We start from the raw sequence: 22,701 nt of genomic DNA on the forward strand, positions 1-22,701 counted from the left end.
GAGCAAAAACCTCTATTTCCTCCATTGACTGAGGCTCCTCCCTTGGGGAGGAAGGGGGGGGGAGGCAGAGCTTGTTTTTCCAGGCTCTCTCAATCGCACAGCAGAGCTACTGAGCCAAACCTCTCTTCCTTCCCCCTCCTTGTCTCCTGGGGAAGGAAGGAGGGAAAGAGCTAGAGCTTCCTTTGCCCAGTTCCCTGGATCCCATGGGAGAAATGCAAAGAAAGCACCTTTAATACCAACAAGTGTTATCATTTTAAGCATGTTTTAAGGTTTGTTTGTTTTTTTAAAAAAATTGTATTTGTCTGTGTCCTTTATAAAGTTTATATCTCTGCCACCTAATCTTAAATAGGGATACTAGGCTTCCCAATCCCCAGGTCCCAGCGGGGATCCCGCAGTTTTACAGGCTTCCCCCCGCCCCCAGCCAGCTGGCCGGCAGGAGAAGCCCCGCCCCCTCAGCCACCGTGCAGCTCCAGATCTTGGGCAGGTTTAGAAACCCGCAAACAGGTCCCGTTTCAAATGTGTGTATGTCTGTGTGCCTTTAAAGTTGAGCAGGAAGTACTTCTTGGGAAGGGTCAGCAGCACAGTCCCTCGGTTTGTTTTTGCTTTTGTTTCAGAGCAACTGAGTGTGTGTGTGTGTGTGTGTGTGTGTGTGTGTGTGTGAGAGAGAGAGAGAGAGAGAGAGCAGCGTAGGCCCTGTTCTTTTCAGACGTGGTTGTGGAGGAACCAGACTCAGTGTGTGTGTGTGTGAGAGAGAGAGAGAGGGTTGCCAATCCCCAGGTTTGGAGGCCCCCCCCCCACTTTAGGGTCATCAGAAAGCGGAGGAGGGGAGGGGAAATGTCTACTGGGCAATTATTCCCTATGGAGAACAATTCCCATAGGGCAGGGGTGGCAAACGGTAGCTCTCCAGATGTTTTTTGCCTACAACTCCCATCAGCCCCAGCTATTGGCCATGCTGGTTGGGGCTGATGGGAGTTGTAGGCAAAAAAAATCTGGAGAGTTACTGGTGGCCACCCCTGCCCTAGGGAATAATGGGGAATTGATCCGTGGGTATCTGGGGCTCTGGGGGGGGCTGTTTTTTGAGGTAAATGCACCAACTTTTCAGCTCAGCATCTAGTCTCTCTCCCAAAATACCCCCCCAAGTTTCAAAACGATTGGACCAGGGGGTCAATTCTATGAGCCCCAAAAGAAGGTGCCCCTATCCATTATTTCCTATGGAAGGAAGGCATTTAAAAGGTGTGCGGTCCCTTTAAATGTAATGGCCAGAACTCCCTGTGGAATTCAATTATGCTTGTCACACCCTTGTCCCCAGTGTCTCCTGGCTCCACCCCCAAAGTCCCCAGATATTTCTTGAATTGGACTTGGCAACCCTGAGGGATACACGTGGCCCGGCCCGATCCGGCTTAGCCCGACAAGGTCTCATTTATATCACATCCGGCCTTCGATAACAATTGAGTTCAACATCCTTGCTCCAAGTTTGGCTTGGCTCGAAGAAGTGATTTCAAGAGACAAATGTCTTCTGCAAGCTGGCTGACGGGGGGGGTGTGTGTGTTAGAGAGCCACACAAGCAGGGTTCCCTCGAAGCTGAGTTAGTGTGAGCCAGCTCACGGTAGGGTTGCCAAGTCCAATTCAAGAAATATCTGGGGACTTTGGGGGTGGAGCCAGGAGACATTGGGGGTGGAGCCAGGAGCAAGGGTGTGTGACAAACATAATTGAACTCCAAAGGGAGTTCTGGCCATCACATTGAAAGGAACCGCACACTTTTTCAATGCCTTCCTTCCACAGGAAATAACGAAGGAGAGGGGCACCTTTTGGGGGGGCTCATAGAATTGGATCCCCTGGTCCAATCCTTTTGAAACTTGGGGGGTATTTTGGGGAGAGGCACTAGATGCTATACTGGAAATTTGGTGCCTCTGCCCCCAAAACCAGCCTCCCCAGAGCCCCAGATACCCGCAGAACAATTCTCCATGATTTTCTATGGGAATAAATCTCCATAGGGAATAATAGAGTTCCCAGCAGACATTTCCCTCCCCTCCCCCTGCTTTCTAACGACCCTGAAGCGGGGGGAGGGTCTCCAAACCGGGGGATCCCCTGCCCCCACCTGGGGATTGGCAACCCTAGCTCACGGATTTGTGCCTCCGGCTCACACATTTTTATCTTCGCTCAGTTTGGTGTAGTGGTTAAGTGTGCGGACTCTTATCTGGGAGAACCGGGTTTGATTCCCCACTCCTCCACTTGCACCTGCTGGAATGGCCTTGGGTCAGCCATAGCTATCGCAGGAGTTGTCCTTGAAAGGGCAGCTGCTGTGAGAGCTCTCTTAGCCCCACCCACCTCGCAGGGTGTCTGTTGTGGGGGGAGAAGACACAGGAGATTGTAAGCCGCTCTGAGTCTCCGATTCAGGGAGAATGGCGGGGTATAAATCTGCAATTCTTCTTCTTCTTCTTCTTCTTTGTGTAGTGGTTAAGTGTGCGGACTCTTATCTGGGAGAACCGGGTTTGATTCCCCACTCCTCCACTTGCACCTGCTGGAATGGCCTTGGGTCAGCCATAACTCTGACAGAGGTTGTCCTTGAAAGGACAGCTGCTGTGAGAGCCCTCTCCAGCCCCACCCACCTCACAGGGTGTCTGTTGTGGGGGAGGAAGGGAAAGGAGATTGTGAGCTGCTCTGAGACTCTTCGGAGTGGAGGGCGGATATAAATCCAATATCTTCTTCTTCTTCTTCAGGAAGGATGACCCCGGAGCACACTAACTTATGCAGCAGCTCACAACTTTAATGCCAGTCGCTCACAAAGTAGGATTTTTGCTCACAAGCAGGCCGTAGCCAGAATATGGAAGGTCGGGGGGCATTTATATTTGTCGGGGGCACTCACACACCCCAGCGCCCCACACAACCTTTCCTCTCCTTCCTCCCCCCTCCCTTCCTGCTGCTTTTGCCGCTGCTCTCCCTTCCCTGCCACTAAAATAGTGTGTGGGGACGGGGGAAGAAGCAGCCCCCAGCCTCCCGCACCAGCTAAAGGGACCGCTGATTTGGGCAGAAGTCGGGGGACTGTTCCCCCACAGGCCCCCTCGTAGCTACGGGCCTGCTCACAAGACTCTGCAGCTTAGAGGAAAACTTGCAGACAATATCTGTGAAAGAACCACATATGGCCCCATAGCCACAGTTTGGCCACCCTTGATCTAGCCACTGCAGCAGAATAGGCTGGACCTGGGTTCCAATCCCAGATCTCATGCGCAGAAGGCATTCTTGTCCACAAAACATCACCAGCCTCCACTGAATTCCATGGGGAAACCAAGGCAGCAAATTTGTGGAATTGTCTTTCTCCTCTTTAGCTAGTGTGGAGGAACAGTCATGGCGGGGAGGGGTGTGTGTGTGTGTTCAAAACCCATCTCTCCTCTGGTGGAATAATACGCTAAGAGAAACAGTTTGGTGTAGTGGTTAAGAGCGGTGGACTCTAATCTGGAGAACTGAGTTTGATCCCCCCGTCTTCTACATGCAGCCATATGGGTGATCTTGGGTCAGTCACAGCTCTCTCAACGCTATCTCAGTCCCATAGGGTGTCTGCTGTGCGGAGAGGAAGGGAAGGAGACTGTCAGCTGCTCTGAGACTCCAAGTGAAGGACGGGGTATAAATCCAATTTCCTCCTCCTCCTCCCTTTCTTTTTCTTCTAGAGCCACACAATATGTGTGAAAGAGCCACCTGTGGCTCTCTTCTTCCTCCTCCTCCTCTTCTTCCTCCTCTTCTTTTTCTTCTTCTTCCTCCTCCTCTTCTTCTTCCTCCTCCTCCTCCTCTTCTTCCTCCTCCTCCCCTTCCTCTTCCTCCACCTCTTCTTTTTCTTCAGCCGCACAATATGTGTGAAAGAGCCACATGTGGCTCTCTTATTCCTCTTCCTCCTCCTCTTCTTCTTCTTCTTCCTCCTCCTCTTCTTCTTCCTCCTCCTCCTCTTCTTCTTCCTCTTCTTCCTCCTCCTCTTCTTCTTCAGCCACACAATATGTGTGAAAGAGCCACATGTGGCTCTCTTCTTCTTCCTCCTCTTCTTTTTCTTCCTCCTCCTCCTCTTCTTCTTTTTCTTCTTCTTCCTCTTCTTCTTCTTCTACCTCCTCTTCTTCTTCTTTCTCCTCCTCCCCTTCCTCCTCCTCCTCTTCTTCTTCCGCCACACAATATGTGTGAAAGAGCCACCTGTGGCTCTCTTCTTCCTCCTCCCCTTCTTCTTCTTCTTCTTCTTCTTCTTCTTCTTCTTCTTCTTCTTCTTCTTCTTCTTCTTCTTCTTCTTCTTCTTCTTCTTCCTCTTCCTCTTCCTCTTCCTCCTCCTCCTAAACCACAGAGAAGTGCACTGAAGTGCCATGTGAAATGATTTCTCTTAGGGACCCTTGCAGGACCTTCTCCCGCATTTCCCAAAGTCCAGCATTTCCTCTGACCTTAAGGATGACCCTGGCCTGACAAATCGCATTCTCCTTGTCTCCAGGAAGGAGGGGTCAGAGCAGCAAGGAGAAACACCCCCGGACTGCTTCAACCTTCAGCTGTTGGGGTGATCCAGCTCCCTCCCTGGCTTTGTTATTCTCCGTCCTCCTTCCCTTTCCTCTCTCCTTTCCTGTCTTTTGGTGTATGATCCTTCTTTCATTAAAGAAGCACTGGGGGGGGGGGGGGAGGCAGGGACAGAACTAGAAGTTTTAAAAAAGATTACATTTCCCATAGCTGGGTGGTTTTTCTCACCATGGCTGCTCTGTATTCATACAGTCTTTGGGGTGTTTGGGGGGCCCTTGCTCTGTACTGACTTGTTTTCATTTTCCTATCTTTTTTCTCAATTTTCTCTCTCCCGTGATTTAGGAAAAGAGGAAGCGCCAAACAGAGATTGAAAATAAGCGACGGCAGCTGGAAGATGACCGGCGCCAACTGCAGCACCTAAAGGTAAGCAGAAGAACGGGTCCCTCTGCCAGGTGGAATGTGGGACGTCCCCCAAAGGATATCCCCCAGAGGGTGGTGATAAGAACATAAGAGAAGCCATGTTGGATCCGGCCATGTTGGATCTGGTTCAGCACTCTGTGTCACACAGTGGCCAAAGGAAGCAAATGCCATCAGGAGGTCCACCAGTGGGGCCAGGAAGGGGTAGAAGCCTTCCCACTGTGCCCCCCCAAGCACTCAGAATACAGAGCATCACTGCCCCAGACATAAGAACATAGGAGAAGCCATGCTGGATCAGGCCAATGGCCTATCCAGTCCCATCTGTGTCACACAATAGCCAAAAACCCCAGGTGCCATCAGTGGGGCCAGGACACCAGAAGCCCTCCCACTGTGCCCCCCCCCCAAGCACCCAGAATACAAAGCATCACTGCCCCAGACATAAGAACATAGGAGAAGCCATGCTGGATCAGGCCAATGGCCCATCCAGTCCCATCTGTGTCACACAGTGGCCAAAAAACCCAGGTGCCATCAGGAGGTCCATCAGTGCGGCCAGGACATCAGAAGCCCTCCCACTGTGCCCCCCCCCAAGCACCAAGAATACAGAGCATCACTGCCCCAGACAGGGCGTTCCATCTATACCTTGGGGCTAATAGCCACTGATGGACCTCGGCTTCATATGTTTCTCCAATCCCCTCTTGAAGCCATCTATGCTTGTAGCTGCCACCACCTCCTGTGTCAGTGAATCCCACCTGTGAATCACCCTTTGGGTGAAGAAGGATTTCCTTTTATCGGTTCTAACCTGACTGCTCAGCAATTTCATTGAATGCCCACGAGTTCTTGTATTGTGAGAAAGGGAGAAAAGGACTTCTCTCTCTACCCTCTCCATCCCAGGCATAATCTTGCAAACTTCTCTCATGTCACCCCGCAGTCGACGTTTCTCCAAGCTAAAGAGCCCCAAGTGTGTTAACCTTTCTGCATAGGGAAAGTCTTCCAACCCTTGTGTGGAGAAACGCCATCTTAGTCAATGTTGGTGCTTCATTGGGAGGGATCACTAAACTGCCAAGCAGGCTTGGGCCTAGCCTTCCCCTCACTCCCCCCTCCCTTCCAGAGCCAAACCAACAAACTCTAGGGGGAAAGCCTCCTAGAGAGGCAGGAAGTTCTTTTGTTCTTGGCATGTGTTAGGCAGGAAGAGAAACCAGTTCTCAGCTGCAGCTCGAAGGAAGAGGTTGCCAGTGTGGGGGCTCCTGCCTGTGCATGCGGCCTAGTCAGGAAAATGAGGCCTCCAGGCAGTAAGACCAAGTAAGTCATCCCAAAAGGCAGGGTGTGTTTAGATCAGGGACAGTAGGATGCGTTTATAACACATTTTCTTTGTCATGCTGTTTGCTGTGCGGGTGCTGTGCTGTGCTTACATGCAACTGTTTTTGTTTTGTTCTTCTTTTATTTTCTTTTTCTCTTTTAATTAAATATTTTTACGGTTTTAAATGCTGGCAGTCCATCTCTGTACCACATAGATCCGCAACCGCCTTAGACCACGCTGTTTTATAAAGGGGGCCCCGGGCAAGAGGGAAGGCATGCAGTTGGATAAGGTGCCAATCCTCCAGGGGTTCCCCAAAGAAGTGCTGAGGTCTCTGTGATACACAAGTACAGGGTGGCAGAGGACCTGGAGGCCTGGCCTCATAGCTGGAGAGGGGGATTGGGAGTCCTGTTCCTCTCAATCTGAACCCCTAGACTGAGCAGATGGTGGCAGCGAGCCCAAGGGGCAGGAGGAGAAATAGCTCCCTCCAGGAGTTGGCGACTCAATAGGGAGCTGACGGGACCGGGTCTGAAGGCAGAATCGGGCCGGTTCCGTCACACCTTGTATCATTCTAGTTGCCCTTTTCTGCACTTGTTCCAGTGCTAGAATATCTTTTTTTGAGGTGCGGTGACCAGAATTGAACACTACTCCAAATGAGGCCGCCGCATCGATTTACACAGGGGCATTATGATGACCCTCAGCAGGGGTGGAATTCCAGCAGGAGCTCCATATTAGGCCACACCCCCTCCCGATGTAGCCAATCCTCCAAGAGCTTACAAAAAAAGAGCCTTGTAAGCTCTTGGAGGATTGGCTACATCGTGGGGGGGGGGTGTGACCTAATAGGCAAAGGAGCTCCTGCTAGAATTCCGCCCCTGACCCTCAGAGAGCAGGAGAGAGCCAGAAAAAGCTGCCAAGGGGGAGGGAGAAATCTCCCCAGGGTCATCCTAGGAAAGAAGGGACCCGGGAAAATTGTTAGCACTCTTTTCTCAAGGCGCTAACTTTGAAGAAAACCCCAGACGTGAGGTGTCAGCTACACAAGCTGTTCGCAGGATATTTTTAGGATCTGGGTTTTTTTTTTAAAACGAGCCGTTGTAAGTGACGCCCACAGAAAGGAGCGTGCCTCTCCATTCTCTGAGCAAGGAACACAGAGCATGGTGTCCTCAAGCACGCAGGGCCGGAGTCGGGGGTCAGCATGAGCAGAGCCCACCCCCCTCCTGACCCGAGATGTGACTCAGTCTCCCAAAGAGAGAGCTATAAACAGTCTGGGGACACAGCTATCTGGGTTGCCAATCCCCAGGTGGGTAACAACTGAAATAAACCACTGCGTCACTTATAGATTGCAAATTGCTCCACAGATATTTCTTATATCCCATTCATGTATTCTTCACCAAAATTCTCACAAAAATACAAATTCAAATTCATTTCCAATGGCTGTAATGGTACCAAAGGCCACTGTCTGTATCCTTTCGTTGACAGATGTGTGCAGGATCAATAAATGTGCTACTTCTTGCTTGGGTAGCAGTCCGAAATCCAACAGGTGTGGCGACACGGGTTCCAGGTTCAGTCTGTGTTTCATTCACCCTTCTACTGGCCGCCTTTCGTATGTTCTGGAACCCATGCTTAAGGCAAAAGCTCACATGACATGTCTCTTCAGTTTGCACGAATGTATTTTGGTAGCATCATCAGGAAGAATGAAACATAGACTGAACCTAGGACTCGTGTTGCCGCACCTGTTGGATTTTGGACCGCTACCCAAGCAAGAAGTAGCACGCGCCGTACCTGTTGGATTTCGGACTCCTGCCCAAGCAAGAAGTAGCACGCGCCGTACCTGTTGGATTTCGGACTGCTGCCCAAGCAAGAAGTAGCGCACGCCGTACCTGTTGGATTTCGGACCGCTACCCAAGCAAGAAGTAGCGCACGCCGTACCTGCTGGATTTTGGACTGCTACCCAAGCAAGAAGTAGCGCACGCCGTACCTGTTGGATTTCGGACTGCTACCCAAGCAAGAAGTAGCACGCACCGTACCTGTTGGATTTCGGACTGCTACCCAAGCAAGAAGTAGTACGCGCCGTACCTGCTGGATTTCGGACTGCTACCCAAGCAAGAAGTAGCACGCGCCGTACCTGTTGGATTTCGAACTGCTACCCAAGCAAGAAGTAGCACGCGCCGTACCTGCTGGATTTCGGACTGCTGCCCAAGCAAGAAGTACCACATTTATTGGTCCTGCACACGTCTGTCAACGAAAGGATACAGACAGTGGCCTTTGGTACCATTACAGCAATTGGAAATGAATTTGTATTTCGAGTTGTGCTGTATTCATGGACATCTGTAAGAATTTTGGTGAAGAATACCTGAACAGGATATAAGAAATATCTGTGGAGCGATTATTTGCGATATATAAGTAACACAGTGGTTTATTTCAGTTGTTACTAATCCCCAAGTGGGGACAGGGGATCCCCCCTGCTTGAGGGTTATCAGAAAGAGGAGCGGGGGAGGGAAATAACTGCTGGGCACTCCATCATACTATATTGATATATGGCCTGGCCTGGGTTGCCTGGGGCCATCAGAGGCATGGGGGGGGGGCAGGCAGTGAGTCCATTTGTGGCACTATGTGCCCTCTGGCTGGCCCTGCACACACCCCGATGTAGCCAATCCCTCTGGAGCTTCCAGTCGACTCCGTACTAAGTGCCCTGTAAACACTTGGAGGATTGGCTGCATCAGGGGTGTGTGGCCTAATATGCAAAGGGGTTCCTGCTACAAAAGAAGCTCTGGGGTTGGATCTACAACTTCTGGGTGAGAGGGAAAGGAAATTGTGATCGACATCTTGTGTTCCAGAATCCATCAAAGTTTGTATGAAGGAAAGCAGGGCTTTTTAAAAAGCTGGAACGCACGGGAACACAGTTCCGGCTGGCTTGGTGTCAGGAGGTGTGGCCTAATATGTTTATGAGTTCCTGCTGGGCATTTTCTACAAAAAAAGCCCTGTGTGGAACAGTGGTGATGTCAAGGGGTGTGGCCTAATGTGTAAATTGGTTCCTGCTGGACTTTTTCTACAAAAAAAGCCCTGAAGGAAATAATTGGATTCCCCCCACACACACAAATTCTGGGTTTCTCTCCCTCCCAGTCGAAAACTCTGCGGGAAAGATGGCTGCTAGAAGGAGCGCCTTCGTCCACAGCCGAGGAAGGAGAAGCCACAAAGAAGCAGATGGAGCAGGACGACTTGAAGGTGAAGGAGCTGGAAGAAAGCATCCAGAGGTAATCTACGGAGCAGCCCTTGGCCGGGGAGCGCAGGGTACTTGGAGAGAGTCTCAGGCGAGCTTCACCGGTGGCTTGTCTGCCTGTCAATTACGGTTGCCAGGCTGCAGCCAGCTGCACCGGGGAGCATTAATGGGCTGGGGACTGGCACACCAATATGATGCCAGCACCAGTTTGGTGTCGTGGTGAAGTGTGCGAACTCTTATCTGGGAGAACCGGGTTTGATTCCCTACTCCTCCACTTGCACCTGCTGGAATGGTCTTGGGTCAGCCATAGCTCTCATAGGAGTTGTCCTTGAAAGGGCAGCTTCTGTCACAGCGCTCTCAGCCCCACCCACCTCACAGGGTGTTTGTTGTGGGGGATGAAAGGAAAGGAGATTGTAGGCCGCTCTGAGACTCTGTCCTTGAAAGAGCAGCTTCTGGGAGAGACCTCTCAGCCCCACCCACCTCACAGGGTATCTGTTGTGGAGGAGGAAGGGAAAGGAGATTGTAGGCCGCCATGAGACTGTCCTTGAAAGGGCAGCTGCTGTGAGAGCTCTCTCAGCCCCACCTGCCTCACAGGGTGTCTGTTGTGGGGGAAGAAGATATAGGAGATTGTAAGGAGAGCCAGTTTGGTGTAGTGGTGAAGTGTGCGGACTCTTATCTGGGAGAACCGGGTTTGATTCCCCACTCCTCCGCTTGCACCTGCTAGCATGGCCTTGGGTCAGCCATAGCTCTGGCAGAGGTTGTCCTTGACAGGGCAGCTTCTGGGAGAGCCCTCTCCAGCCCCACCCACCTCACAGGGTGTCTGTTGTGGGGGAGGAAGGGAAAGGAGATTGTGAGCCGCTCTGAGACTCTTCGGAGTGGAGGGCGGGATATAAATCCAATATCTTCATCTACCTCACAGGGTGTCTGTTGTGGGGGAGGAAGGGAAAGCAGGGGTGGCCAAATTACGGTTCAGGAGACACATGTGGCTCTTTCACACATATTGTGTGGCCCTCGAAGGCTTACTGCCAGGTCAGCTGGCTTGGAGAAGGCATTTCTCTCTTTAAGTCACTTCTCCAAGCCAAGCCAGTCCATGGTTTGGAGAATGCATTTAAAGTTAGTTGCTTTCTTTCCACCTCTCCCTCTCCATGTGCTTTCCTTCCTGAGAGCCAGTTTGGTGTAGTGGTTAAGTGTGCAGATTCTTATCTGGGAAAACCAGGTTTGATTCCCTACTTCTCCACTTGCACCTGCTGGAATGGCCTTGAGTCAGTCATAGCTGTCGCAGAGGTTGTCTTTGAAAGGGCAGCATCTGGGAGAGCTCTCTCAGCCCCACCCACCTCACAGGGTGTCTGTTGTGGTGGGGAGGGGGAAGGTAAAGGAGACTGTGGTCACTCTGGGACTCTGAGATTCAGAGTATAGGGCGGGATATAAATACAATGGCCGTTTTCGCACTCACGTTTTACTGGCGCCACGACCCTCCTGACGCCGGCGAATCTGCATGGATTTCGCACCAGAAGCGCCGGCGCACCCAGAAGCGCCGGCTACTTCCGTCGCTAAGCCAGCGCAAACGCAAATCGCAAAGATGCAGGAAAACGTTTGCGCTGGCTTAGCGACGGAAGTAGCCGGCGCTTCTGGGTGCGCCGGCGCTTCTGGTGCGAAATCCATGCAGATTCGCCGGCGTCAGGAGGGTCGTGGCGCCAGTAAAACGTGAGTGCGAAAACACCCAATGTCATCACCCAATATCATTGGTCTTAAAGGTGTATTCTTTGTATCTCTCTCATGGGATCCAGGGAACTGGGCAAAGGAAGCTCTGGCTCTTTCCTTCCTTCCTTCCTTCCTTCCTTCCTTCCTTCCTTCCTTCCTTCCTTCCTTCCTTCCTTCCTTCCTTCCTTCCTTCCGAGGAAGGAGAGGTAGAAAGAGAGCAACTTTAAATGCATTCTGCAAGCTTCCAGCTGGTTTGGCTTGGACAAGTGACTTGCTGACAGGGTGGTGGTGGGGCTGCGAGAGCCACACAAGATGTGTGAAAGAGCCGCATGTGACTCCTGAGCCGCAGTCCGGCCGCTCCTGGACTAGTGAGTGGTTCTAAGGAACCTGGCTAACTGCATAGTGGGTCAGTGGGTGAGGTAAATCCTGGAGACTTGGGGGCAAAGCCTTGGGAGGACAGATTTTTGGGGAGAAGAGGCTCTATGGCAATAGTGAAACAGAGCCCACCCTCCAGGGCCGCCATCTCTCCAGTAGAACTGACCTCCGTCGTTCGGAGATCAGTAGCAATCCCAGGAGATCTCTAGGCACGAACTGGAGGATGGCATCCTAGTAGGGCGGCCAGGTCCAATTCAAGAAATATCTGGAGACTTTGGGGGTGGAGCCAGGAGCAAGGTTGTGACAAGCATCACTGAACTCCAAAGGGAGACCTGCCCATCACATTTAGAGGGCCTTGCACGCATCTTTTAAACGCTTTCCCTCCATTTGGAACAATGAAGGATAGGGGCACCTTCTTTGGGGGCTCATAGAATCGGACCCGCAGGTCCAATCCTTTTGAATCATGGAGGGTGTTTTGAGGAGAGGCCCTGGACGCTATGCGGGAAATTTGGTGCCTCTACCTCAAAAAACCCAGATACCCGTGGATCCATTCTCCATTATACCCAATGGGAATTGGTCTCCGTAGGGAATAATGGAGTGCCCAGCAGACATTCCACCCCCACCCCTTTCTGATGACTCCAAAGCGGGGGGAGAACTCCAAACCGGGGGATCCCCTGCCCCCACCTGGGGATTTGGCAACCCTTGATCCTCGTTTGGAAGACTCAAACCTGGATTGCCCTGGCCAAAATTTTTCCATCTGAAGCTTGGAGCCCAGCCCCCTTCCTCTCCTCAAAGTGCCTCTTCTTTGGCTCTGTCCAAACCTTTCCCGGAGTTTCGTAACCAGCAGTAAAGTCTGCCCAAGAGAGACCTTGGCTCCTCTGAGCGCCGAGTTGGACATTAAATGGGAACAACAATGCAACTGACCCTCCACACACACACACCTCCTCCTTCTTTTGCACGTTCCTTTGCTCTTAAGCTCCATCACAGACTGTTCCTGGCAACTTCTGGGTTGCTCCGAAACAGCAGCCAGAGCAAGCGTTCCCCTCCCCCACCGGCCCGGTGGAAGCCAGGGGAAATTCACTCTTGGATCTCCATGCACAAAGGAAAGGAAAGGAGAGGTCCCTTGTGCAAGCACCAGTCGTTGCCCCAGAAATCCACCCCCTCCCCCAATGCTCTCGAGAGGAATTCCAGGCACACCAGAGGGGGGACGGTTGAAGTTAAACAAAAACAGCACTCTTGCACCAAACGGCACCCTCCCACCGAGGGAAGGAATGTTTGCAAAATATTCGGCACTTGCTGGGAATTTCTGACTCCAAACGTATAGTTGTAGGGTTGCCAATCCCCAGGTGGATAACAACGGGAATAAACCACTGCGTTACTTATATATCGCAAATAATCGCTCCACAGATATTTCCTATATCCTGTTCAGGTATTCTTCATCAAAATTCTTACAGATGTCCATGAATACAGCACAATTCGAAATACAAATTCATTTCCAATGGCTGTAATGGTACCAAAGTCCACTGTCTGTGTCTTTTCATTGACAGACGTGTGCAGTACCAATAAATGTGCTACTTCTTGCTTGGGTAGCAGACCGAAATCCAACAGGTGCGGCGTGTGCTACTTCTTGCTTGGGTAGCAAACTGAAATCCAAAAGGTACGGCATGTGCTACTTCTTGCTTGGGTAGCAGACCGAAATCCAACAGGTGCCGCGTGTGCTACTTCTTGCTTGGGTAGCAAACTGAAATCCAACAGGTATGGCATGTGCTACTTCTTGCTTAGGTAGCAGATCGAAATCCAACAGGTGCGGCGTGTGCTACTTCTTGCTTGGGTAGCAGACCGAAATCCAACAAGTGCGGCGACACGGATCGTAGGTTCAGTCCGTGTTTCATTCACCCTTCTACTGTAAGAATTTTGGTGAAGAAGACATGAATAGGATATAGGAAATATCTGTGGAGCAATTACTTGCAATATATGTAACGCAGTGGTTTATTTCAGTTGTTACTAATCAGTACACTGCGGTTTCTAGTTTTGCCTAATCCCCAGGTGGGGGGCAGGGGATCCCCCAGTTTAGAGGCCCTCCCCCTGCTTCAAAGTCATCAAAAAGCTGGGGGGAAGGAAACTGCTGGGCACTCCATTATACCCTATGGAGACCAATTCCCATAGGGTATAATAAAGAATTGATCTGTGGGTATCTGGGGCTCTGGGGGGGGGGCTGTTTTTTGAGGTAGAGTCACCAAATTTGCAGTGTAGCATCCAATGCCTCTCCTCAACAGACCCTCCAAATTTCAAAAAGATTGGACTTGTGGGTCCAATTCTATGAACCCCCAGAGAAGGTGCCCCTCTCCATGATTTCCAGTGGAGGGAAGGCATTTAAAAGGTGCACAGTTCCTTTAAAGATGATGGCCAGCGTTCCCTAAGGAGTTCAATTATGCTTGTCACAACCTTGCTTCTGGCTCCATCCCCAATGTCTCCTAGCTCCACCCCCAAAGTCCCCAGATATTTCTTGAATAGGACTTGGCAACCCCACATAGTTGCCAGAATTCCCCAGTTAGGAGCACTATTTGTGTCTATTCGCAAGTCTCTCCTTTGTTTGCCTTCTAACAAGTAGGGAAGTCTACAAGAATTGAGGGCTTCTTTTTCTTTTTAGTATTTTTATGTGCATGAGTGTGTGCGTGCATGTGAGTATGTGTGTGTGCCTGGACGTCATGGTGACCTCTGGTGACTGACCCCTATTGGGGGCCTGGAGGATATTCAGGGAGGTGATTGAATAAAGCCTGCCCCTGCCCTCCTGACTGGGTATTCCAAGGTGGTCTCCCATCCAAGTACTTGCCAGAGTTGGCCCTGATTATTTTCCAAGATCTGACAAGATTGGGTTTGCCTTGGCTATCCAGGTCAGGGTAAGAATCATGGACTTCTCGATGCCAGTTTTAGAGCTGTGTGCCTAAATTGTTGTGGTCCCTCATTTTTGGTAGCAGGAACTCCTTTGCATATTAGGCCACACACACCCCCGATGTAGCCAATCTTTCAAGAGCTCACAGGGCCTACTGTAAGCTCTTGGAAGATTGGCTACATCGGGGGGGTGTGTGTGGTCTAATATGCAAAGAAGCTCCTGCTACAAAAAAATATGGAGCTGCTCTGAGACTCTGAAATTTGGAGTGGAGGGCAGGATATAAATCCAATGTTGTCTTATTTTTATTACTACATTGTAATATATAATGAGAAGAGCCCCATGCCGCAGAGTGGTAAAGCTGCAGTACTGCAGTCCGAGCTCTCTGCTCACGACCTGAGTTCGATCCCAGCGGAAGCTGGGTTCAGATAGCCGGCTCAAGGTTGACTCCGCTTTCCATCCTTCCGAGGTCGGTAAAATCAGTACCAAGCTTGCTGGGGGGAAAGTGTAGATGACCGGAGAAGGCAATAGCAAAACCACCCCATAAAAAGTCTGCTGTGAAAATGTTGTGATGCAACGTCATCCCAGAGTCGGAAGTGACTGGTGCTTGTACGGGGGATGACCTTTACCTTTTCCCCAGCTACACAAAAAGTCCTGCTCGTTCATCGCCTTTTAAAAATCTGCTGGAAAATTCTGTTTTTTGAAGAAGAAGAAGAAGAAGAAGAAGAAGAAGAAGAAGAAGAAGAAGAAGAAGAAGAAGAAGAAGAAGAAGATGATGATGATGATGATGATGATGATGATGATGATGATGATGATGATGATGATGATGATGATATTGGATTTATATCCCGCCCTCCACTCGGAAGAGTCTCAGAGCGGCTCACAATCTCCTTTACCTTCCTCCCCCACAAAAGACACCCTGTGAGGTGGGTGGGGCTGGAGAGGGCTGTCACAGCAGCTGCCCTTTCAAGGACAACCTCTGCCAGAGCTATGGCTGACCCAAGGCCATGCTAGCAGGTGCAAGTGGAGGAGTGGGGAATCAAACCCGGTTCTCCCAGATAAGAGTCCACACACTGAACCACTACACCAAACTGGCTCTCTTGACCTGGTAGATTTTTTTTTTAAACCCCATCCCACTCTCGGTTGATTAGGCAGTTGCTTGCTTGGTTTTTATCCCGGGCTTTCATTGTTGCAAACAACTTGACAAGAGGGGAAAGTGGCAAAACATATCCCGGCCTCATAAGATCTGGGAAGTGAAGCAGGGTTGCTACAAGGAAGGGAGACCACCAAGGAAGACTCTGCAGAGGAAGGCAACGGCAGACCACCTCTGCTTCTCCTTCACCTTGAAAGCCCCTTGCTGAGGCTGCAGAAGTTTGCGGTGCTTTGAAGGCACTTTAAAGGTAGGTAAGGGTAGTCCCCTAAGCAAACACCGAGTTGTTTCCGACTCTGGGGTGACGTCACATCACAATGTTTTCACGGCAGACTTTTTACAGGGTGGTTTGCCATTGCCTTCCCCAGTCCTCTACACTTCCCCTCCAGCAAGCCGGGGACTCATTTGACTGACCTCAGAAGAATGGAAGGCTGAGTAAACCTTGAGACAGCTACCTGAACCCAGCTTCTGCTGGGATTGAACGCAGGTCGTGAGCAGAGCTTGGAGAGCCAGTTTGGTGTAGTGGTTAAGTGTACGGACTCTTATCTGGGAGAACCGGGTTTGATTCCCCACTCCTCCACTTGCAGCTGCTGGAATGGCCTTGGGTCAGCCAGAGCTCTCTTATCTGGGAGAACCGGGTTTGATTCCCCACTCCTCCACTTGCACCTGCTAGCATGGCCTTGGGTCAGCCATAGCTCTGGCAGAGGTTGTTCTTGAAAGGGCAGCTGCTGTGAGAGCCCTCTCCAGCCCCACCCACCTCACAGGGTGTCTGTTGTGGGGGAGGGAGATAAAGGAGATTGTGAGCCGCTCTGAGACTCTTCGGAGTGGAGGGCGGGATATAAATCCAATATCATCATCATCATCATCATCATCTTCTTCTTCTTCTTCTTCTTCTTCTTCTTCTTCTTCTTCTTCTTCTTCTTCTTCTTCTTCTTCTTCTTCTTTACTGCAGCTTTACCACTCTGTACCACAGGGCTCCTTTGCACACTTTGACACACACACAAACAACTTTAGTACATCTATTTTGTTGTATGCTACTTTTAATTAAATCGTGCATAACTTTTTAAAAGTTGGTTTCTCACCTGATAGCAAAAAAAAGGGGGGGGGGGAGGCTAAGTGAAGAGCTTTGCAAAACGTTTTGTTGCCATCGTCGTTTCAGTGAATGAGTGAAAGAATAATAAATCCTGATGGTCATTTTGTAGCAGCCAAAGTATTACAGAGAACTTGCCTCCAGAAACAGTTAAGGTCACTGAAGGGAGGAATACAGTGCATCATTCACAAGAGATGGCAAGTGTGTATCAGTTCTGTACATTTTTAGGGTGGCAGAAGTCTGAGCTAGTTCAGTCTGAGAATCATAGAATCATAGAGTTGGAAGGGACCTCCAGGGTCATCTAGTCCAACCCCCTGCACAATGCAGAAAACTTACAAATACCTCCCCCTAAATGCACAGGATCCTCATTGCAGTCAGATGGCCATCTAGCCTTTATTTGGAAAACCTCCAAGGAAGGAGAGCCCACCACCTCCCGTGGAAGCCTGTTCCACTGAGGAACCCCTCTAACGGTCAGGCAGTTCTTCCTAATGTTGAGCCGGAAACTCTTTTGATTTAATTTCAACGCACTGGTTCTGGTCCTACCTTCTGGGGCCACAGAAAACAATTCCATGCCATCCTCTATAGGACAGCCCTTCAAGTCCTTGAAGATGGTGATCATATCACCTCTCAGCTGCTTCCTCTCTAGGCTAAACATGCCCAGCTCCTTCTCAACCTTTCCTCATAGGACTTGGTCTCCAGACCCCTCACCATCTTTTTCGCCCTCCTCTGGACCCATTCCAGCTAGTCTATATCCTTCTTAAAATGAACACGATACTCTAGGGGAGGTCTTATCAGAGCAGAATAAAGCGATACCATCACTTCACATGATCTGGACACTATACTCCTGTTGATACAGTCCAAAATTGCATTTGCCTTTTATCCGCAGCATCACACTGTTGACTTATGTTCAGCGTATTATCCACAGACCCCTAGATCCTTTTCGCACATACTACAGCTAAGACAAGTCTCCCCCATCCTGTAACCATCATAGAATTCCAGAGTTGGAAGGGGCCATAGAGGCCATCCAGTCCAGCCCCCTGCTCAATGCAGGATTAGCCTAGAGCCAGGGGTGTCAAATGTGCGGCCTGAGGGCCAGATCAGGCCCCCGGAGGGCTCCTATTATTCTTCTGAGCAACTGGCTGTTGTCTGATTCCTTCTCCCTCTTTCTTGCTTCCTCCTGCATCACAGCTTGCTTTGTCAGCCTTGCTCAATTGCACAGGAGCTACAGAGCAAAGCCTCTATTTTCTCCATTGGCTGACATGAAGCAGCTGATGTACAAAAGCTTGCAATGCCCAGCCATTTCATGTTTTCCTCTGGGTCTTAGGCTCCGTGAACTGGCCAGGAGATTTCTGAAACGAATGTCAGTAAATCAAAAGTAGGTTTGCAACGTACAGATATACGCCTGAACAGCATACTCAAGATTGCTACGACACAGACATCGTCTCAGCATTTTGATGCGATAATTCAAAGCGAGAGGTGTCAGTTATCAGAAACTGTTAAATAAAAAAAAAATATCGCAAGAGTGCTAATCTTTTAAGCATATTCTAAGTTTTTTTTTAAAAAATCTGTGTTTATCTGTGTCCTTTATAAAGTTTATATCTCTGCTACCTGGCGCTACATTTTATGACACACGTGGCCCGGCCCGACAAGGTCTCATTTACGTCAGATCCGGTCCTCATAACAAATGAGTTTGCTGAACTAGAGCATCCCTGGCATATGTTTGTCCAGCTGCTGCTTAAAGACTGCCGGTGAGGGGACCTTCCCACCTCTCTGGGTAGCTGATTCCACTGTTGAGCAACTCTTTGTGTAAAAGCATTTCCCCTCATATCCAGCCGGTACTTTCCCACCCTTAACGTTGACCCGTTCTTGCAAGTCCTTTCCTCTGCTACCAGCAGGAACAGCTCCGTGCCCCCCTCTAAGGGACAGCCCATCAGATACTTAAAGAGAGCCATCATGCTCCCCCCTCGACCTCCCCTTCTCCAGACTGAATGTTCCCAAGTCCCTCTGCCTTTCCTCACAAGGCTTGGTCTCCAAGCTGCTGATCATCCTCGTCTGTCCCGTCTACACCCGCTCCGTTCTGCCCACGTCCTTCTTGAAGCGAGGCTTCCAGCACTTGGAAGCTAAGCTGAGTCAGCCCCGGTTAGGACTTGGAGGGGAGACCACCCAGGAAAACAGAATTTCAAAAGCCAGGGGGCTTTTTAAAAAGTCAGCGGGGCCCCCTTTCACATCCGCTGCGGGGCTTGCCGCTTCTCAGAAGCTTTCTGCAGCAGGGGACAAAAGATGGCGGCTCTGAAAGTAACCGAGTCGAGGCAGCCAACCCTAAAACTTCGGAGTGAAGAAGGGACTGCGCCTTGAATGCAAGCACGGGGGTTCCTCCCACCTCCCTCTCCTCCGCGCTGCACTTTGCCGCCAGCAGCTCCATCTGTCCCACCCCCTCCCCAGCTCATACCATGTAGCTTCCTCCACCTCTAGGCTTGCCAATCCCCAGGTCCCAGCTGGGGCTCTCCTGCTTTCCCAGGCTCCTTCCCGCTCCCAGTCAGCTGGCCAGCAGGGGGGGAAGCCCCCCCCCCCCACAGCCACACCATGCGCCCTTCCACCTCCGGAGGCTTCAGACTCCACTTGGAAAGGCTTCTTCTTGGGAAGGTTGCTCTGTGTTACTTCGAAGAAGTTGGAAGTTCAGCAGCTCGTGAGTAGAGAGGCCAATCCCTCACTTCAGAGTCGTCAGAAACAGGGGAGGGGGGAAATGTCTGCTGGGTGCTCAGGGCCGTAGCCAGGATTTTAAAAGTGGGGGGGGGGCCTCTTTCCCATCCGCTGTGGGGCTAGCCATTTCTCAGAAGCTTTTCGGGGCAGGGATAAAAGCAGGAGGTTCTGCAAGTGGCCAAGTCGAGGCAGAAAACCCTAAAACTTTGGGCTTAAGAAGGAACTGCAGCTTGCACGCAAGCAGGGGTTTCCCCTTCCACTTCCCTATCCCCCATTCCAGTGCTTTGCAGCCAGCAGCTCCATCTGTCCCCCTCCCGCCCTGGCCCATTCCACATGGTTTCCTCCACCCCCCACTCCTTCGCCTTCCTCTTCTCGGCCTGCTGCTCTTGTTGCCGCAGTGCCCTGTGCCCTGCTCAGCTCTTCCCAGTACTGGCTGCCACTGATGACGCTTTGCTGGCTCAGCCATGACGAAAAGAAAAAGGAAAAAAGCAAGCTGCGCCTTGGAGAGCCCCTGGGAGTTGGGGGGGGGGGCACTGGCTGGAAGTCAGGGGGCAGCGCCCCCATAGGCCACCCTGTGGCTACAGGCCTGTGGGCGCTTCATTATTCCCTATGGAGATTGATTCTCATAAAGTATAATGGGAAATTGATCTGGGGGTATCTGGGGCTCTGGAGGGGTTGTTTTTTAGGTAGAGGCACCAAATTTACAGCATAGCATCTGATGACTCTTCTCAAAATGCTCTCCATGTTTCAAAACTATTGGACCGCGGGGTCCAATTCTATGAGCCTCGAAAGAAGGTGCCCCTATCCATTATTTCTAAGGTAGGAAAGGCAATTAAATGGCATGCGGTCCCTTTAAATGTGATGGCCAGAACTCCCTTTGGAGTTCAGTGGTGCTTGTCATAACTTTGCTTATGGCTCCACCCCCAATGCCCCCTGGCTCCACCCCGATGTCTCCTGGCGCCACCCCCAATGTCTCCTGGCTCCACCCCCAAAGTCTCCTGGCTCCACCCCCCAAAGTCCCCCGATATTTCTTGAATTGGACTTGGCAACCCTATCCGCCTCCCGCTCTTCCGCCTCCCGCCTCTCCACTTGCTCCTTTTGTTGCTGCCGGGCCTGGTGCCCTACTCAGCTCTCCCACCTCCGGCAGCCGGTGATGCTGCTTCGCTGGCTCAGCCATGGCAAGACAAAAACTGCTGCACCCCGGAGGCCCCCCAGAAGCCAGGGGGCCCAATCATGAACATGGGGGGCAGTGCCCCTACTGTCCCCACCCTGTGGCTATAGGTCTGGTTGCTGCAAAATAGAGATAGGGAAAGGCAAACGCCTCTGAACACCTCTTGCCTTAAAACCCGCAGGAGTGGCCGACGGTAGCTCTCCAGATGGTTTTTGCCTACAACTCCCATGGCCATGCTGGCTGGGGCTGATGGGAGTTGTAGCCAAAACATAAGAACATAAGAGAAGCCATGTTGGATCAGGCCAATGACCCATCCAGTCCAACACTCTGTGTCACACAGTGGCAAAAAATTTTATACATACACACACACTGTGACTAATAGCCACTGATGGACCTGCGCTCCATATTTTTATCTAAACCCCTCTTGAAGGTGGCTATACTTGTGGCCGCCACCACCTCCTGTGGCAGTGAATTCCACATGTTAATCTCATCTTAACAATGTTAAAAACATGTTAAAAACATCTGGAGAGCTACCGTTGGCCACCCCTGCCTTAGTGGGTCACTGTAAGTCAATTGTGATTTGACGGGATTTGCTATTATAGCCCCTTCAGGGCATCCCTCAAAGGATCCTGGGATTTTATTTTATTTATTTACCTTCCATTTGTACGCCACCCACTCCGTCTGGACTCTGGGCGGCTCACAGTTACAATACCACAATAACAATGCCTTATGGTTATAAAATCAAAAACATATAACAATTTATAATTTAAAATGGTGCTATAAAATTTCTTACATAGGTCTGTCCAGCTTCATTATAGTTCTTAATTCTCTGTGGTGGTCTATTAGGTGTCTTTTAGATGGATGATAGTGCTCAGCGACATACTAGCGGCAGCTCCTCGCACATTAGTTACTGTAGGCCTGCCAGAAAAGGTTGGTTTTACAGGTGTTGCGGAATCAGGAGAGATCCCGCAGGGCTCTCGGGGCCTCTGGAAGTGTGTTCCATAAATTAGGGGCTGCCACCGAAAAGGCCCTCGCCTGTGTAGAGCATAATCTGGCCTCCCTTGGTCCGGGGATGGATAACAGATGTTGACTTCCTGAACGCAGTGCTCTCTGGGGTATATATGGGGAAAGGCGGTTCCTCAGATAGGAATGGTAGATTCCTTTTGGTAATAATCCTGCCTCAGTCACCTTTCGGACCACCATACCTATATACAGAGCCACAAGTCCCTGACGTGCCCAGTGGAAGAAGCGGTGGTGGCTAGTGGCTATCCCAGTTTAAGTCTGTAGCACAGGGGCGTCAAACTCATTTGTTATGAGGGCCGGATCTGACATAAATGAGACCTTGTCGGGCCAGGCCATGTCGGGCTGGGCCAGATGCATACCTATTTAAGATTAGGTAGCAGAGATATTAACTTTATAAAGGACACAGACAAACACAATTAAAGATTTAAAAAACAACAACTTAAGACATGCTTAAAACATTAGCACTCATTGGTCTTAAAGGGTTTTTTTTTTGTATCTCTCCCGTAGGATCCAGGGAATTGGGCAAAGGAAGCTCTGAATTTTTCCTTCCTTCCCCAGGGGACCAGGAGCGGGGGAGCCTCAGCCAATAGAAGGAAGAGAGGCTTGGCTCAGTAGCTCTGCTGTGCGATTGAGAGAGTCTGGCAAAGCAAGCTATTCCTCCCCCACTTCCTACCCAAGGGAGGAGCCTGAGCCAATGGAGAAACTAGAGACTGCTCTGTAGCTCCTGTGCGATTGAGCAAGCCTGGCAAAGCAAGCTGTGATGCAGAAGGAAGCAAGAGAGAGGGAGAAGGGAGCAGAAGACAGCCAGTTGCTCGGGGGCCTAATAGGAGTCATCTGAGGGCCTGGTTCCATGTTTGACACTGCTGCTGTAGCACATACGTTCCTGCTTGTATTTTGTTCCATGGAGATGTGAAGGTCTACCGGCAAGTGTGAGCCCCTGATGGTTTTGAAATGCTCTCCCCCCCTTCCCCGTTGAGGAGCTTTTAAGCAGCGAAATCTCCTCTCGTTCCAGGTTGGAGAGGGAGTTGGAGCTGTTTGAAAACGGAGTCTCGGCGTCTTCCACCAAAGAGACCTTGTCAGAAGAGGCGAAGGAACAGAAGGCAGCCCACTCGCCAAAGGTCAGAAGCTTCCGTTTAGGACATGTTTTTCCCACCGTTCCTCAAAGAATCATAGAGTTGGAAGGTGTCTGTATTC

At 50.7% G+C, this 22,701-nt stretch overlaps 1 protein-coding gene across 1 annotated transcript in view; it reads left to right on the forward strand.

Annotated features, from left to right (window-relative positions):
- The window catches only part of PALM (paralemmin), a 53,309-nt gene that overhangs the window by 11,564 nt on the left and 19,044 nt on the right, over window positions 1-22,701 (forward strand). The window contains exons 2-4 of the mRNA XM_060233132.1: window positions 4,822-4,902; window positions 9,311-9,441; window positions 22,520-22,625. Coding sequence (XP_060089115.1) covers window positions 4,822-4,902; window positions 9,311-9,441; window positions 22,520-22,625 — 318 coding nt within the window. The remainder of the gene's footprint in view (window positions 1-4,821; window positions 4,903-9,310; window positions 9,442-22,519; window positions 22,626-22,701) is intronic.

Source organism: Heteronotia binoei, chromosome 2, assembly GCF_032191835.1.
Source record: "Heteronotia binoei isolate CCM8104 ecotype False Entrance Well chromosome 2, APGP_CSIRO_Hbin_v1, whole genome shotgun sequence".
NCBI lineage: Eukaryota > Metazoa > Chordata > Lepidosauria > Squamata > Gekkonidae > Heteronotia > Heteronotia binoei.